A 19,179-nucleotide genomic window follows, 5' to 3' on the forward strand; every position below is an offset into this window, starting at 1 on the left:
AGGTAGAGGTAGAGAGAGAGAGAGGGGGTAGAGGGAGAGAGAGAGAGAGGTAGAGAGAGAAAGAAGGATAGAGAAAGAAGGATAGAGAGAGAGAGAGAGGTAGAGAGAGAAAGAAGGATAGAGAGAGAGGTAGAGAGAGAGAGAGGTAGAGAGAGAGATAGAGGTAGAGAGAGAGAGGTAGAGAGAGAAAGAAGGATAGAGAGAGAGATAGAGAAAGAAGGATAGAGAGAGAGAGAGAGAGGTAGAGAGAGAAAGAAGGATAGAGAGAGAGAGGTAGAGAGAGAGAGGTAGAGAGAGAGAGGTAGAGAGAGAGAGAGGTAGAGAGAGAGCGGTAGAGAGAGAGAGAGGTAGAGAGAGAGAGATAGAGGTAGAGAGAGAGGTAGAGAGAGAGGTAGAGAGAGAGATAGAGGTAGAGAGAGAGATAGAGGTAGAGGGAGAGAGAGAGGTAGAGAGAGAAAGAAGGATAGAGAGAGATAGAGAAAGAAAGAAAGAAAGAATGAAGGAGAGAGAAAGAATCCGTGTCCAACTAAAAATCAATGTTCTAAAGTGGAATGTTTTTGTCTTTTTCTCCTCTTTTCCTTTCTGATATTCTATCCCTTCTTCCTCCAGTGTCCATCGTTCCTCCCAGGCCAGGTCTACTGACAGGTTGGATAGTGTGTCATAGTGCTCTGCTTCACACACACTTCCCTGGCAGAGGGATATATGTGTTGTTCCCCTTAGAGCTGTGCAGGCAGCAGAAGCCTTTAGGAGGGGTCAGAGACCTGGCCCTTTACACAGCATAGGTCACAGTGCCTTGCGAAAGTATTTGGCCCCCTTGAACTTTGCGACCTTTTGCCACATTTCAGGCTTCAAACATAAAGATATAAAATTGTATTTTTTTGTGAAGAATCAACAACAAGTGGGACACAATCATGAAGTGGAACGACATTTATTGGATATTTCAAACTTTTTTAACAAATCAAAAACTGAAAAATTGGGCGTGCAAAATTATTCAGCCCCTGTAAGTTAATACTTTGTAGCGCCACCTTTTGCTGCGATTACAGCTGTAAGTTGCTTGGGTTATGTCTCTATCAGTTTTGCACATCGAGAGACTGACATTTTTTCCCATTCCTCCTTGCAAAACAGCTCGAGCTCAGTGAGGTTGGATGGAGAGCATTTGTGAACAGCAGTTTTCAGTTCTTTCCACAGATTCTCGATTGGATTCAGGTCTGGACTTTGACTTGGCCATTCTAACACCTGGATATGTTTATTTTTGAACCATTCCATTGTAGATTTTGCTTTATGTTTTGGATCATTGTCTTGTTGGAAGACAAATCTCCGTCCCAGTCTCAGGTCTTTTGCAGACTCCATCAGGTTTTCTTCCAGAATGGTCCTGTATTTGGCTCCATCCATCTTCCCATCAATTTTAACCATCTTCCCTGTCCCTGCTGAAGAAAAGCAGGCCCAAACCATGATGTTGCCACCACCATGTTTGACAGTGGGGATGGTGTGTTCAGCTGTGTTGCTTTTACGCCAAACATAACATTTTGCATTGTTGCCAAAAAAGTTCAATTTTAGTTTCATCTGACCAGAGCACCTTCTTCCACATGTTTGGTGTGTCTCCCAGGTGGCTTGTAGCAAACTTTAAACTACACTTTTTATGGATATCTTTAAGAAATGGCTTTCTTCTTGCCACTCTTCCATAAAGGCCAGATTTGTGCAATATACGACTGATTGTTGTCCTATGGACAGAGTCTCCCACCTCAGCTGTAGATCTCTGCAGTTCATCCAGAGTGATCATGGGCCTCTTGGCTGCATCTCTGATCAGTCTTCTCCTTGTATGAGCTGAAAGTTTAGAGGGACGGCCAGGTCTTGGTAGATTTGCAGTGGTCTGATACTCCTTCCATTTCAATATTATCGCTTGCACAGTGCTCCTTGGGATGTTTAAAGCTTGGGAAATCTTTTTGTATCCAAATCTGGCTTTAAACTTCTTCACAACAGTATCTCGGACCTGCCTGGTGTGTTCCTTGTTCTTCATGATGCTCTCTGCGCTTTTAACGGACCTCTGAGACTATCACAGTGCAGGTGCATTTATACGGAGACTTGATTACACACAGGTGGATTGTATTTATCATCATTAGTCATTTAGGTCAACATTGGATCATTCAGAGATCCTCACTGAACTTCTGGAGAGAGTTTGCTGCACTGAAAGTAAAGGGGCTGAATAATTTTGCACTGAGAATTTTTCAGTTTTTGATTTGTTAAAAAAGTTTGAAATATCCAATAAATGTCGTTCCACTTCATGATTGTGTCCCACTTGTTGTTGATTCTTCACAAAAAAATACAGTTTTATATCTTTATGTTTGAAGCCTGAAATGTGGCAAAAGGTCGCAAAGTTCAAGGGGGCCGAATACTTTCACAAGGCACTGTATACACACCTTCCACATGGCTGTGGGAAAGACTGGATATACTCACTGATCTTTGAAAACAATGGTGGGAGAATAGAAGTGAGGGAACACAACCTGTTGCTGTGTGACATAACAGAGGAGAACCCTAAAACATACTGACACACACACACTGTCCCTCACCTGTCGTTGTGTTCCTTCAGCACCTGGTAGACACTGATGCGGAAGGTCTCATTCTCAAAGCGCTCGTGGATGAAGTCCTTATAGATGCGTAACTCTGCAGCGGTGACCGCTTCCCCATCGGGGATACGTGATAGGTCGAAACGAAACTCTCTGTGGTGCCGCCGGACCGAGAGAAACTCCTTATCGTGCTCCACTGGAACACAAAAACATGCACAAAGGATCAGATAGACAGAACCCCACAAACACAAGCATGCACGTGCACACACACACAAACTCTCTCCTCTTCTCTGAACCCCAGAGACTCGTCTCTCCTCTCCTTCTCCCTGAACACCAGAGACTAGTCTCTCCTCTCCTCCTCTCTGAACCCCAGAGACTCGTCTCTCCTCTCCTCCTCTCTGAACCCCAGAGACTAGTCTCTCCTCTCCTCCTCTCTGAACCACAGAGACTCGTCTCTCCTTTCCTCCTCTCTGAACCACAGAGACTCGTCTCTCCTCTTCTCCTCTCTGAACCCCAGAGACTCGTCTCTCCTCTCCTCCTCTCTGAACACCAGAAACTCGTCTCTCGTCTCCTCTTCTCTGAACCCCAGAGACTAGACTCTCCTCTCTTCCTCCCTGAACACCAGAGACTAGTCTCTCCTCTTCTCCTCTCTGAACCCCAGAGACTAGTCTCTCCTCTTCTCCTCTCTGAACCCCAGAGACTAGTCTCTCCTCTTCTCCTCTCTGAACCCCAGAGACTAGTCTCTCCTCTCCTCCTCTCTGAACCCCAGAGACTTGTCTCTCCTCTCATCCTCCCTGAACCCCAGAATCTAGTCTCTCCTCTCCTCCTCTCTGAACCCCAGAGACTAGTCTCTCCTCTCCTCCTCTCTGAACCTCAGAGACTAGACTCCTCTCCTCCTCTCTGAACCCAAGAGACTTGTCTCTCCTCTCATCCTCTCTGAACCCCAGAGACTAGACTCTCCTCTCCTCCCCTCTGAACCCAAGAGACTAGTCTCTCCTCTCCTCCTCTCTGAACCCCAGAGACTAGTCTCTCCTCTCCTCCTCTCTGAACCCCAGAGACTAGTCTCTCCTCTCCTCCTCTCTGAACCCAAGAGACTTGTCTCTCTTCCTCTCTGGATCTCATGAGGTGGCGCACACACACACACACACACACACACAGACGAGCACACAGGTAGCCTAGTGGTCAGAGTAGACTAGCGGCAGGTAGCCTAGTGGTCTGAGTGTTGGATCAGTAACCGAAAGGTTGCTAGTTTGAATCCCCGATCTGTCGATCTGCCCTTGAGAAAGGCAATTAACCCTAATTGCTCCAGGTTTGCCGTCAATAATGGCTGATCCCTGGCTGTGACCCCACTCTCCGAGGGTGTCTCAGGGGGAGTTGGGATATGCAAAAAAATATATTTCACACCTCACACTTGTACAGGTTGTGAAACAGGACAAATATAAGCACCCCCTGTTTGACTGTGTGCACATAGATACGCACTCACATACTAAAGATGGTGCTGTATGGCTGCTGTCTTGCTCTGACCCAATGTAGCCATTTTGTGCACTGAGCTAAAGGGTAGAGCTGCCACTTTCAAGGAGCGGGACTCATTCATTTTTGATTTTATTTAACCTTTATTTAACTAGGCAAGTCAGTTAAGAACACATTCTTATTTACAATGACGGCCTACGAAAAGGCAAAAGGCCTCCTGCGGGGACGGGGCCCGGGATTAAAAATAAAAAAGAGGCTCACAAGAATGGAATGGTCTACCGTATCATAAGCTTATGCCAAGTCAATAAAAATAGCAGCACAACATTGCATAGAATCAAGGTCAATGGTGACATCATTGAGGACCTTAAAGGTCGCAGTGACACATCCATAACCTGAGCGGAAACCAGATTTCATACCAGAGATAATACTATAGACATCAATACTATAGACATCAATAGACAGCCAGTCAGAAGTTTTTCCAACACTTTTGATAAGCAGGGCAGGGCCTATAGGCCTATAACAGTTAGGATCAGCCTATACGCCTATAACAGTCAGGATCAGCTTATCGCCCCCTTTAAGTAAAGGACTAACTGTGGTTGCCTTCCAAGCAATGGGAACCCCCCCAGAAAGGAGAGACAGATTAATAAGGTCAGAGAGAGGCTTGGCGATGATAGGGGCAGCAACCTTAAAGAAGAAAGGGTCTAAACCATCTGACCAGATGTTTTTTTTGAGGTGAAGTTTCAGGGGCTCCTTTAGCACCTCAGGCTCAGTGACTGCCTGCAGGGATAAACTTTGTAGCGGGGCAGGGGAAAAAGATGGAGAAGCATCGGAGACAGTCGCATTAGAAGGGGTGGGATATGAGGAAATGTCGGACGGGCAAGGTGGCATGGCTGGGTCAAATAGGAATTAATGAAGTGGTGATTAAAGGGCTCAGCCATCTGCTTCTTGTCAGTAACAACCACATCATCAACTTTAAGGTACATTAAGTACTTCTTGGGTTTAGAACCACAGAGAGAGAACTGCTCCTTAAAGTAAATAACTTTGGCCTTCCGGATAGCCTCAGTGCACTTATTTCTCATTTGCCTGAACGAGAGCTAGTCAGTGTGAGCATGCGTGTGCCGAGCCTTTTGCCAAATGCAATTCTTGTGGTGGATCAACTCGGCGAGATTACGGTCAAAACAGGGGCTGAACCTGTTTTTAATTCTCATTTTCTTTATGGGGATGTGTTTGTTAACAATTCTACTGAAAATATCAAACAAGAAGGTCCAAGCGTCTTCGCCAGAGGGGATCAAGCTGTTTCTATACCATTTTACAGAGGCCAGTTCATGAAGGAAGGCTTGCTCATTAAAGTTTTTTAGCAAGCGTCTATGACAAATCAGGACAGGTTGTTTCACTGAGCAGCCATTACGAACACAGGCTGTAAAACTTAGGTCACTGATCACTAAGGTCATTACAGAAAACACCAGACTGATACGCGGACGCTAATAAGAAATCCTGCTATGCCTTCAGTCAGACCATCAAACAGGCAAAGCGTCAATACAGGACTAAGATTGAATCGTCCTACAGCGGCTCGCACAGTCGCGAGTCTACCAAACGAGCTAAATTACTTCTATGCTCACTTTGAGGCAAGCAACACTGAAGCATGCATGAGAGCATCAGCTGTTCCGAACAACTGTGTGATCACACTCTCTGTAGCCGATGTGAGTAAGACATCGTTCAACATTCACAAGGCCGCGGGGCCTGACGGATTACCAGGACAGGTACTCCGAGCATGCGCTCACCAACTGGCAAGTGTCTTCACTGACATTTTCAACATGTCCCTGGCTGAGTCTGCAATACCTACATGTTTCAAGCAGACCACCATAGTCCCTGTGCCCAATAACACTAAGGTAACTTACCTAAATGACTACTGACCCGTAGCACTCACATCTGTAGCCATGAAGGGCTTTGAAAGTCTGGTCATAGCTCACATCAACATCATTACCCCAGAAACCCTAGACCCACTTCAATTTGCATACCGCCCCAACAGATCCACAGATGATGCAATCTCTATTGCACTCCACACTGCCCTTTCCCACCTGGACAAAAGGAACACCTACATGAGAATGCTATTCATTCACTACAGCTCAGCATTCACACCATAGTGCCCTCAAAACTCATCACTAAGCTAAGGACCCTGGGACTAAACACCTCCCTCTGCAACTGGATCCTGGACTTCCTGACGGGCTGCGCCCAGTGGGTAAGGGTAGGTAACAACACATCTGCCACACTGATCCTCAACACGGGGGCCCCACAGGGGTGCGTGCTCAGTCCCCTCCTGTACTCCTTGTTCACCCACGGCTGCATGGCCAGGCTCCATCAACATCATTAAGTTTGCAGACGAAACAATATAGTGGTAGGCCTGATCACCAACAACGATGAGACAGCCTATAGGTAGGAGGTCAGAGACTTGGCCATGTAGTGCCAGGATAACAACCTCTCCCTCAATGTGATCAAGATAAGGGATGTGATTGTGGACTACAGGAAAAGGAGGACCGAGGTTTAGAGCTTCAAGTTCCTTTGTGTTCACATCACCAACAAACTATCATGGTCCAAACACACCAAGACAGTCGTGAAGAGGGCATGCAAAGCCTATTCCCCTCAGGAGACTGAAAAGATTTGTCATGGGTCCTATTATCCTCAAAACTTTCTACAGTTGCACCATTGAGCGCAACCTAACTGGTTGCATCACAGTCTGGTATGGCAAATGCTCAGACTCCGACCGCAAGACACTAAGCTTCCTGCCATCCAGGAAGGACCTCTATGCCAGGCGGTGTCAGAGGAGAGCCCTAAAAATGGTCAAAGACTCCAGCCACCATAGTCATAGACTGTTCTCTCTGCTAATCAAATTGCTACCCAGCCTATTTGCACCCCCCCCCCATTTTATTCTGCTGCTACTCTCTGGTTATTATAACTTTAACTCTACCTACATATACATATTACCTCAATTACCTTGACTAACCGGTGCCCTCACACATTGACGCTTCCCTACTGTTATTTTACTTCTGTTCTTTAACTATTTGTTATTTTTATTTCATTATTTATTTACATCTATTTTTTACTTCACAATAATTTTTATCTTAAAACTGCATTTCAGTAAGCATTTCACTGTAAGTATTTGGCGCATGTGACAAATACAATTTGATTTGATTTTGTCCCCCTGACTCTACACTCTGAAAAAAACAGTGCTTTCATGAACCTAAAAGGTTTCTTCAGCTGTCCTCATAGGAGAACCCTTTGAAGAACCCGTTTTAGTTCCAGGTAGAACCCTTTTGGCTCCAGGTAAAACCCTTATGGGTTCCATGGAACTCAAAATGGTTATACCTGGAAACAAAAAGGGTTCTACCTGGAAACAAAAAGGGTTCTACCTGGAACCAAAAAGGGTTCTACCTGGAACCAAAAAGGGTTCTACCTGGAAACAAAAAGTACCTGGAAACAAAAAGGGTTCTACCTGGAAACAAAAAGGGTTCTACCTGGAAACAAAAAGGGTGCTGCTATGGGATCAGCCAAAGAACCCTTTCGGAACCCTTTTTTCAAAGAGTGTATTATCCTGCTTCCTGTTCACAAACAAAAGCTCAAACAGGAAGTACCAGTGACACGCTCTGTAGAAAAATGGTCTACCAAGCAAAGGCTATGCTGAAGGACTGCCTTGCTAGCGCTGACTGGAATATTCTCCGGGACTCGACGAGCTAACCACATCTGCCACCGGTTTGATAAGGAAATGCATCACCGATGTCGTTCCCACAGTGAAGGTTCGCTACTTCCCCAAGCAGCCAACCCCGAGGCTACGTCTGAGGACACGAACGCATACATGAAGTCCCGCTACGACCTCCGCAAAGCCATCAATCAAAGGTGGAATCCTATTATACAATACCGGCTCCAACGCTCAACGCATGTGGCAGGGGCTACAGTTCATTATGGACTGCAAAGGAAGCCCTAGCCATCATCTGCTCAATGACGTCTCTCTACAAGATGAACTCAATGCCTTTTATGCACATTTCGACTGCTGATCCGGAGGACAGGGTGATATCTCTCGAAGAGACTGATGTGAGTACGTTTTTTAAACAGTTTAACACTCGTAAGGTAGCAGAGCCTATAGGGAGTCACTTGTCTCTTAGTTGGATTAGAGCACTCCAGTTTGATCTAATATACCCGTCCCTCCCTACAATCCCAATCCTCTATCCCTTCCTCCCTCTCTTCCTCTCCCCTTTTCAGTTGTGATCAGGGCCTGGTGACCCAAGACCCCCCCCCACCCACAGCAGCTCCCCACCCCCTCTCTAGCCCCCCATCACCGTGCTCCCACTCAACAGCTCTTTATCAGACACAGACCGCCTCTGATCTCAGAGCAGCTTTGACTGCATTGCCAGTGACACATCTCTGCCAAGGCCTCCAGTCCACACACACATAGAGTGAAAACTCTCTTCTTTTTACTGTTGCTACTTTCATTCACCATTATCATATCGAACACACTATAACACAGACAGGAACAGTGTGGGTGCATGTATGTCTTACAAAGACAGCACTGTCTGACTGGGCAGCGAGTGCAGGGTAAAGGCATGGATCTAATTACTGTCCAATGGGGCAAAGCTCTCTCTCTCTCTCTGTCTCTCTCTCTTCCTCTCTCTCCCTCTATCTCTCTCTCCCTCTATCTCTCTTTCCCCCTCTCTCTCTCTCTCTCTCTCTCTCTCTCTCTCTCACACAGCCTTGTGGAAGTTACTTGTGGTGTTGATGTTTAGACCGAGGTAGGTTTAATTATTTGTGTGCTCTAGGGCAACAGTGTGTCACACCCTGATCTGTTTCCCCTGTCCTTGAGATTGTCTCCACCCCCTCTAAGGTGTCGCTTATTTTCCCCAGTGTATTTACCCCTGTGTTTCCTGTCTCTCTGTGCCAGTTCGTCTTGTATGTTTCCAAGTCAACCAGCGTTTTTTCGATCTCCAGCTTTTTGCATTCTTCTTTTTATAGTCCTCCCGGTTTTGATCCTTGCCTGTTTCTGGACTTTGTACCCAGCTGCCTGTCTTGACCACGAGCCTGTCTGCCACTCTGTACCTCCTGGACTCTGATCTGGTTTTGACATTTTTGCCTGTCCACAACCATTCTCTTGCCTACCCCTTTGGATTAATAAACATTATAAGACTCCAACCATCTGCCTCCTGTGTCTGCATTTGGGTCTCACCTTGTGCCTTGATACAGTGTCTAGATATAATTTGTATTTGTTGCCCTGGCAACTGGACCTTTTTTGGAACACCATTATTTTTGTCTTACTGAGACTTACTGTCAGGACCCAGGTCTGACAGAATTAGTGAAGAAGATCTCGGTGCTGCTGTAGGCACTCCTTGGTTGGGGACAGAAGCACCAGATCAACAGCAAACAGTAGACATTTGACTTCAGATTCTAGTAGGGTGAGGCCGGGTGCTGCATACTGCTTACCTATTGCAGATTCAGTCTTCCCAGCCTGGTGCAGGTCTACAATTTTGTTTCTGATGTCCTTTGACAGCTCTTTGGTCTTGGCCATAGTGGAGTTTGGAGTGTGACTGTTTGAGGTTGTGGACAGGTGTCTTTTATACTGATAACAAGTTCAAACAGGTGCCATTAATACAGGTAACGAGTGGAGGACAGAGGAGCCTCTTACAGGTCTGTGAGAGCCAGAAATCTTGCTTGTTTGTAGGTGACCAAATACTTATTTTCCACCATAATTTGCAAATAAATTCATTAAAAATCCTACAATGTGATTTTCTAATTTTGTCTGTCATAGTTGAAGTGTACCTATGATGAAAATTACAGGCCCCTCTCATCTTTTTAAGTGGGAGAACTTGCACAATTGGTGGCTGACTAAATATTTTTTTGCCCCACTGTACATATACATATGAGATGAGTAATGTAGGGTATGTAAACATTATATTCAGTGGCATTGTTTAAAGTGGCTAGTGGTACATTTTTTACATCAATTTACATCAATTTCCATTATTAAAGTGAGCTGGAGTTGAGACAGTATGTTGGCAGCAGCCACTCAATGTTAGTGGTAGCTGTTTAACAGTCTGATGGCCTTGAGATAGAAGCTGTTTTTCAGTCTCTCGGTCCCTGCTTTGATGCACCTGTACTGACCTCGCCTTCTGGATGATAGCAGGGTGAACAGGCAGTGGCTCGGGTGGTTGTTGTCCTTGATGATCTTTATGGCCTTTCTGTGACATCGGGTGGTGTAGGTGTCCTGGAGGGCAGGTAGTTTGTCCCCGGTGATGCGTTGTGACCCTGCCACATACCTCTTGTGTCTGAGCCGTTGAATTGCAACTCTACTTTGTCTCTATACTGACGCTTACTCAACTAGTCTAAAGGCCAGTTTTAAAGCCACTTTAATCAGAACAACAGTTTTCAGCTGTGCTAACATAACTGCAAAAGGGTTTTCTAATGATCAATTAGCCCTTTAAAATTATAAACTTGGATTAGCTAACACAACGTGCCATTGGAACACAGGAGTGATGGTTGCTGATAATGGGCCTCTGTACGCCTATGTAGATATTCCATAAAAAACCTGCCGTTTCCAGCTACAATAGTCATTTACAACATTAACTATGTCTACACTGTATTTCGGATCAATTTTGAGTTATTTTAATGGATAAAAAAATGTGCTTTTCTATCAAAAACAAGGAAATGTCTCAGTGACCGCATCAGGAACGCCCTCAGAGCTGCCAATACCTGCTCTGATCCTCCCTTCCCCTCTCAACTTTCTCCTCTCCTCCTTTCTTCCTCCTATCCTCTTTCTCCTCTCTATCCCCTCCTCTTTCTCCTCTCTTCTTTCTCCTCTCTATCCCCTCCTCTTTCATCTCTCTATACACTCCTCTCTATCCCCTGCTCTTCCTCCTCTCCTCTTTCTCCTCTCCTCTTTCTCCTCTCTATCCCCTCCTCTTTCATCTCGCTATACTCTCCTCTCTATCCCCTCCTCTTCCTCCTCTCCTCTTTCTCCTTTCTATCCCCTCCTCTTTCTCCTCTCTTTCTCCTCTCTATCCCCTCCTCTTTCTCCTCTCTATCCCCTCTTCTTTCTCCTCTATATCCTCTCCTCTTTCCCCTCTCTATCCTCTCCTCTTTCTCCTCTCTATCCTCTCATCTTTCTTCTCTCCTCTTTCTCCTCTCTATCCTCTCCTCTTTCACCTCTCTATCCTCTCCTCTCTATCCCCCCCTCTTTCTCCTCTCCTCTTTCTCCTCTCTATCCCCTCCTCTTTCTATCCTCCTCTTTCACATCTCTATCCTCTCCTATTTCTCTTCTCTATCCCCTCCTCTTTCTCCTCTCCTCTTTCTCCTCTCTGTACTCTCCTCTTTCTCCTCTCTATCCCCTCCTATTTCACCTCTCTATCTTCTCCTCTTTCTCCTCTCTATCTCCTCCTCTTTCTCCTCTCCTCTTTCTCCTCTCTGTCCTCTCCTCTTTCTCCTCTCTATCCCCTCCTCTTTCACCTCTCTATCCTCTCCTCTCTATCCCCTCATCTTTCTCCTCTTTATCCCCTCCTCTTTCTCCTCTCTATCCCATCCTCTTTCCCCCCTCCTCTTTCTCCTCTCCATCCCCTCCTCTGTCTCCTCTCTATCCCCTCCTCTTTCTCCCCTATTCTTTCTCCTCTCCTCTTTCTCCTCTCCTCTTTCTCCTCTCTATCCCCTCCTCTTTTTCCTCTCCGCTTTCTCCTCTCTATCCCATAATCTTTTTCCTCTCCTCTTTCTCCTCTCTATCCTCTCCTCTTTCTCCTCTCTATCCTTTCCTCTTTCTCCTCTCCTCTCCTCTCTATCCCCTCCTCTCTATCTCCTACTCTTTAGCCTCTCATCTTTCTACTCTATCCCCTCCTCTTTATCCTCTCCTCTTTCTCCTCTCTATCCACTCCCCTTTTTCCTCTTTATCCTCTCCTCTTTCTCCTCTCCTCTCTATCCCCTCCTCTTTCTCCTCTCCTCTTTCTCCTCTTTCGCCTCTCCATTATCTCCTCTTTCTCCTCTTACTCCTCTCTACCCTCTCATCTTTCTCCTCTCCATCCTCTCCTCTCTATCCTCTCCTCTTTATCCTCTCCTCTCCATCCCCTTCTCTTTATCCTCTCCTCTTTCTCCTCTCCATCCTCTCCTCTTTCTCCTCTTTATCCTCTCTCCTCCTCTTTCTCCTCTCTATCATCTCCTCTTTCTCCTCTTTATCCTCTCCTCTCATCTTTCTCCTCTTTCTCCTCTTTCTTCTCTCCTCTTTCCCCTCTCCATCATCTCCTCTTTCTCCACACCTCTCTATCCTCTCCTCTTTCTCCTCTCATCTTTCTCCTCTCCATCCTCTCCTCTTTCTCCTCTCCATCCTCTCCTCTTTCTCCTCTCCTCTTTCTCCTCTCCTCTTTCTTCTCTCCATCCTCTCCTCTTTCTCCTCTCCTCTTTCTCCCCTCCTCTTTCTTCTCTCCATCCTCTCCTCTTTCTCCTCTCCTCTTTCTCCTGTCTATCCTCTCCTCTTTCTCCTCTCCTCTTTCTTCTCTCCATCCTCTCCTCTTTCTCCTCTCCTCTTTCTCCCCTCCTCTTTCTTCTCTCCATCCTCTCCTCTTTATCCTCTCCTCTTTCTCCTGTCTATCCTCTCCTCTCCATCCTCTCCTCTTTCTCCTCTCCATCCTCTCCTCTTTATCCTCTCCTCCTTCTCCTCTCTATCCACTCATCTTTCTCCTCTCCATCCTCTCCTCTTTCTCCTCTCCTCTCTATCCCCTCCTCTTTCTCCTCTCCTCTTTCTCCTCTTTCACCTCTCCAGCCTCTCCTCTTTCTCCTCTTCCTCCTCTCTACCCTCTCCTCTTTCTCCTCTCCATCCTCTCCTCTCTATCCTCTCCTCTTTATCCTCTCCTCTCCATCCTCTCCTCTTTATCCTCTCCTCTTTCTCCTCTCCATCCTCTCCTCTTTCTCCTCTTTATCCTCTCCCCTCCTCTTTCTCCTCGCCTCTTTCTCCTCTTTATCCTCTCCTCTCATCTTTCTCCTCTTTCTCCTCTTTCTTCTCTACTCTTTCCCCTCTTTCCCCTCTCCATCATCTCTTCTTTCTCCTCTCCTCTCTATCCTCTCCACTTTCTCCTCTCCATCCTCTCCTCTTTCTCCCCTCCTCTTTCTTCTCTCCATCTTCTCCTCTTTCTCCTCTCCTCTTTCTTCTTTCCATCCTCTCCTCTTTATCCTCTCCTCTTTCTCCTGTCTATCCTCTCCTCTCCTTCCTCTCCTCTTTCTCCTCTCCATCCTCTCCTCTTTATCCTCTCCATCCTCTCCTCTTTCTCCTCTCCATCCTCTCCTCTTTCTTCTCTCCATCCTCTCTTCTTTCTCCTCTCCTCTTTCTCCTCTCCTCTTTCTTCTCTCCATCCTCTCCTCTTTATCCACTCCTCTTTCTCCTCTCCATCCTTTCCTCTTTATCCTCTCCATCCTCTCCTCTATCTCCTCTCCATCCTCTCCTCTTTCTCCTCTCCTCTTTCTCCTCTCCTCTTTCTTCTCTCCATCCTCTCCTCTTTCTCCCCTCCTCTTTCTTCTCTCCATCTTCTCCTCTTTCTCCTCTCCTCTTTCTTCTTTCCATCCTCTCCTCTTTATCCTCTCCTTTTTCTCCTGTCTATCCTCTCCTCTCCTTCCTCTCCTCTTTCTCCTCTCCATCCTCTCCTCTTTATCCTCTCCATCCTCTCCTCTTTCTCCTCTCCATCCTCTCCTCTTTCTTCTCTCCATCCTCTCTTCTTTCTCCTCTCCTCTTTCTCCTCTCCTCTTTCTTCTCTCCATCCTCTCCTCTTTATCCACTCCTCTTTCTCCTCTCTATCCTCTCCTCTTTCTCCTCTCCTCTCCATCCTGTCCTCTTTCTCCTCTCCTCATTCTCCTCTCCATCCTCTCCTCTTTCTCCTCTCTATCATCTCCTTTTTCTCCTCTCCCCTTTCTCCTCTCCTCTCTATCCCCTCCTCTTTCTCCTCTCCTCTTTCTCCTCTCCTCGCTATCCCCTCCTCTTTATCCTCTCCTCTTTATCCTATCCTCTTTCCCCTCTCCTCTCTATCCTCTCCTCTTTATCCTCTCCACTTTATCCTATCCTCTTTCCCATCCCCTCTCTATCCCCTCCTCTTTCTCCTCTCTATCACCTCCCCTCTTTCTCCTATTTCTCCTCTCTATCCCCTCCTCTTTCTCCTCTCCTCTTTCTCCTCTCTGTCCTCTCCTCTTTCTCCTCTCTATCCCCTCCTCTTTCACCTTTCTACCCTCTCCTCTTTCTCCTCTCTATCCCCTCCTCTTTCTCCTCTCTGTCCTCTCCTCTTTCTCCTCTCTATCCCCTCCTCTTTCACCTCTCTATCCTCTCCTCTTTCTCCTCTCTATCCCCTCCTCTTTCTCCTCTTTATCCCCTCCTCTTTCTCCTCTCTATCCCGTCCTCTTTCTCCTCACCTCTTTCTCCTCTCAATCCCCTCCTCTTTCTCCCCTCCTCTTTCTCCTCTCCATCCCCTCCTCTTTTTCCTATCTATCCCCTCCTCTTTCTCCCCTATTCTTTCTCCTCTCCTCTTTCTCCTCTCTATCCTCTCCTCTTTTTCCTCTCCGCTTTCTCCTCTCTATCCCCTCCTCTGTATCCCCTACTCTTTTTCCTCTCCTCTTTTTCCTTTCTATCCTTTCCTCTTTCTCCTCTCTTTCCCCTCCTCTCTATCCCCTACTCTTTAGCCTCTCCTCTTTCTCCTCTATCCCCTCCTCTTTATCCTCTCCTCTTTCTCCTCTCTATCCACTCCTCTTTCTCCTCTCCATCCTCTCCTCTTTCTCCTCTCCTCTCTATCCCCTCCTCTTGCTCCTCTTTCTCCTCTCCTCTCTATCCTCTCCTCTTTTTCCTCTCCTCTTTCTCCTCTTTAGCCTCTCCTCTTTCTCCTCTCTATCCCCTCCTCTTTCTCCTCTCTATCCCCTCCTCTTTCTCCTCTTCTCTTTCTCCTCTTTCGCCTCTCCATCCTCTCCTCTTTATCCTCTCCTCTTTCTCCTCTTCCTCCGCTCTATCCTCTCCTCTTTCTCCTCTCCATCCTCTCCTCTCTATCCTCTTTATCCTCTCCTCTCCATCCTCTCCTCTTTATCCTCTCCTCTTTCTCCTCTCCATCCTCTCCTCTCTATCCTCTTTATCCTCTCCTCTCCATCCTCTCCTCTTTATCCTCTCCTCTTTCTCCTCTCCATCCTCTCCTCTTTTTCCTCTCCTCTCCTCTTTCTCCTCTCTGTCCTCTCCTCTTTCTCCTCTTTATCCTCTCCTCTCATCTTTCTCCTCTCCATCCTGTCCTCTCTATCCCCTCCTCTTTCTCCTCTCCTCTTTCTCCCCTCCTCTTTCTTCTCTCCATCCTCTCCTCTTTATCCTCTCCTCTTTCTCCTCTCTATCCTCTCCTCTTCCTCCTCTCCTCTTTCTCCTCTCCTCTTTCTCCTCTCTTCTTGCTTCTCTCCATCCTCTCCTCTTTATCCTCTCCTCTTCCTCCTCTCCTCTTTCTCCTCTCCTCTTTCTCCTCTCTTCTTGCTTCTCTCCATCCTCTCCTCTTTATCCTCTCCTCTTTCTCCTCTCTATCCTCTCCTCTTTCTCCTCTCCTCTCCATCCTCTCCTCTTTCTCCTGTCCTCTTTCTCCTCTCCTCATTCTCCTCTCCATCCTCTCATCTTTCTCCTCTCTATCATCTCCTCTTTCTCCTCTCCCCTATCTCCACTCCTCTTTCTCCTCTCTATCCCCTCCTCTTTCTCCTCTCTATCCCTTCCTCTCTATCCCCTCCTCTTTCTTCTCTCCTCTCTATCCCCTCCTCTTTCTCCTCTCCTCTTTCTCCTCTCCTCTCTATCCCCTCCTCTTTATCCTCTCCTCTTTATCCTATCCTCTTTCCCCTCTCCTCTCTAGCCCCTCCTCTTTCTCCTCTCTATCCCCCCTCTTTATCCACTCCTCTCTATCCTCTCCTCTTTCACCTCTCTATCCTCTCCTCTCTATCCCCGCCTCTTTCTCCTCTCCTCTTTCTCCTCTCTATCCCCTCCTCTTTCTCCCCTCCTCTTTCACATCTCTATCCTCTCCTATTTCTCCTCTCTATCCCCTCCTCTTTCTCCTCTCCTCTTTCTCCTCTCTGTCCTCTCCTCTTTCTCCTCTCTATCCCCTACTCTTTCACCTTTCTACCCTCTCCTCTTTCTCCTCTCTATCCACTCCTCTTTCTCCTCTCTGTCCTCTCCTCTTTCTCCTCTCTATCCCCTCCTCTTTCACCTCTCTATCCTCTCCTCTTTCTCCTCTCTATCCCCTCCTCTTTCTCCTCTTCATCCCCTCCTCTTTCTCCTCTCAATCACCTCCTCTTTCTCCCCTCCTCTTTCTCCTCTCCATCCCCTCCTCTTTCTCCTCTCTATCCCCTCCTCTTTCTCCCCTATTCTTTCTCCTCTCTATCCCTTCCTCTTTATCCTCTCCCCTTTCTCCTCTCTATCCCTCCTCTTTCTCCTCTCCTCTTTCTCCTCTCCATCTTCTCCTCTTTCTCCTCTCCTCTTTCTCCTCTCCATCTTCTCCTCTTTCTCCTCCCCTCTTTCTCCTCTCCATCCTCTCCTTTTTCTCCTCTCCTCTTTCTCCTCTCTATCCTCTCCTCTTTCTCCTCTCCTCTTTCTCCTCTCCATCCTCTCCTCTTTCATCTCCTCTTTCTCCTCTCCTCTTTCTCCTCTCCCCTTTCTCCTCTCCTCTTTCTCCTCTCCTCTTTCTCCTCTCCTCTTTCTCCTCTCCTCTCTATCCCCTCCTCTTTATCCTCTCCTCTTTATCCTATCATCTTTCCCCTCTCCTCTCTATCCCCTCCTCTTTCTCCTCCTCTTTCTCCTCCTATCACCTCCCCTCTTTCTCCTCTCATCTTTCTCCTCTCTATCTCCTCCTCTTTCTCCTCTCTATCCCCTCCTCTTTATCCTCTCCTCCTTCTCCTCTCTATCCCCTCCTCTCTATCCTCTCCTCTTTCTCCTCTCCTCTTTCTCCTCTTCATCCTCTCCTCTTTCTCCTCTCTATCCTCTCCTCTCTATCTCCTCCTCTTTCTCCTCTCCTCTTTCTCCTCTCTCCTCTCCTCTCCTCCCCACTCCTCTCCTCTCTTAGAGCCATACTGACTATAGCAGGAAGTTTTCAGAGTCAAAGGAGCAGTAGCAGCATGAGAGTGTTTCCACCTCAGTGAGATAGTGCTGCAGACAGTGGATGACATCCTCCACTCTATGACCTTTACTACAGTGGAATGTGTAAACACATCAGCACTGCAAACCTCTGCCCTTGTTAGTCTATGAGATTGGACCATCAAGGACCATCACGTGTTGATCTAATGCTAACATGACTTTTTGGTAATATTAGTGTGTTTTTTCCCTTCTAACCTGCCAATAGTGGTATAAATAGACAAAGTGACATTGACTCAACGCACAGTGAGTCAGTGTGTTTAGGCTATAGACTGAGTATACAAAACATTAAGAACACCTGCTCTCTCCATGGCATAGACTGACCAGATGAAGGAGGTGAAAGCTATGATTCCTTATTGATGTCACTTGTTAAATCGACTTCAAATCAGTGTAGATGAAGGGGAGGAGACAGGTTAAAGAATGATTTTTAAGTCTTGAGACAATGAGACATGGATTGTGTCTTGCAAGACAAATAATTTAAGTGCCTTTGAACGAGGTATGGTAGTAGGTGCCAGGCTCACCGGTTTGTGTCAAGAACTGCAACACTGCTGTGTTTTTCACGCTCAACAGTTATCAAGAATGGTCCACCACCCAAAGGAAATTCAGCCAACTTGACACAACTGTGGAAAGCATTGGAGTCAACATGGGCCAGCATCCCTAAGGAACGCTTTTGACATCTTTTAGAGTCCAAACTTGAAGCTGTTCTGAGGGCAAAAAAGGGGGGGTGCAACTCAATATTAGGAAGTTGTTCCTAATGTTTGGTACACTCAGTGTATATGTGTGTGTGATTGTGCGACGTCACACAAATGCACTCTCAATGAGGCCACAAGAATGCCAAGCCACGAGGGTTGACCTAAGAGAGCTCAGCTGTGCTCAAACACACACACACACACACACACACACACACACACACACACACACACACACACACACACAGCTGAGATGACTCTGGTTCCCTCCTTTCTCCTGCTGTGCGATTTTACTATCGTCCATAAACAACAGCTAAGAATCAAAAGAGCCAAGTCAGCGATGACATGGGGATGCCTGACCCCCTCTCACCACTTCCCCCGAAAAACACCAATGTATTCTCACCCCCACCACCACCACCACACCAAAATACTCCCCCACCCCTCTCAGAAACCCCTTTCTTTCTCTTCCCTACGCCCTTCTACCACCCTTCTCCCCTTCACCCCCCCCCCCCTCCTGAGAGCCCCGCTAAACCCCAGTCAATAAATCAGGCCCTACTCAGCTCCAGGGCTTAGTCCTCCACCTAGGGCCCTCTTTCTCCTCCCACGGCCCACGCAGGTGCAATCCCTCTGGGAAGAAAGCCAGACCTGTTCCCTTGTCCTGGAGAGCAGCCGCCTGCCTCTCCACTGTAAAAGCTCTTTATCTGGGTGCAGCTGCATGTGAAAGTCGTTCTGGTCCCCCCAGTAGTATGGTAGTCATTAGAAGCAGGGCACAGCAGTGAAAGCCAAGCGGGCGCGTTTATGACTTCCTCTAGGAGGACGTGACTGGCGGTCACAACGCTCGCCCCCACTTTTTTTGTTTTGCACAAATACACACACTGTGTATATGTGTTTGTGTTTAGCTGTGTATGTGTGTGTTGGTGTGAGTCACTTGTCTCCTCTATGAACCCATCATGCTGAACAGTCGTGCTTCAGGCCTACTCTACTCTACAATGGAGGAACACAAATACACTTCTACTGCAACACACACACACACACTAGGGTTTAGCGGTATTCAGATGTCCATACCGTCATACCGTTTCTGTACCATACCGGGGTATACGGTATTACCGGAAGTGCACACAAGGCGCATTATTTCAACAACAATAAATATATATGTATATGTATAGATTTTTTGGACGCACAAAACAATTTAGACAACAGGGATCTTGATCCAGGAGGGATTGAATGTCTCTGGTGTAACCAAGAAGCTTGATCTAGACATCGAGTCAGTTAGCTAGCAAGTTAGCCAACCAAATGCATAGCTGGAGCCCTGAGCTGGGTATCA

General features: G+C 47.0%; 1 protein-coding gene across 2 annotated transcripts in view; it reads right to left on the minus strand.

The window, feature by feature from the left end:
* LOC110491122 (bone morphogenetic protein 7) overlaps positions 1-19,179 on the minus strand; it is a 60,453-nt gene that overhangs the window by 16,417 nt on the left and 24,857 nt on the right. For both annotated transcript variants that reach the window (XM_036947379.2, XM_090203568.1), the window contains exon 2: positions 2,568-2,760. In XM_036947379.2, coding sequence (XP_036803274.1) covers positions 2,568-2,760 — 193 coding nt within the window. The remainder of the gene's footprint in view (positions 1-2,567; positions 2,761-19,179) is intronic.

The sequence above is a fragment of the Oncorhynchus mykiss genome, chromosome 16, assembly GCF_057628025.1.
Source record: "Oncorhynchus mykiss isolate SJ-2025 chromosome 16, ASM5762802v1, whole genome shotgun sequence".
Classification (NCBI taxonomy): Eukaryota; Metazoa; Chordata; class Actinopteri; order Salmoniformes; family Salmonidae; genus Oncorhynchus; species Oncorhynchus mykiss.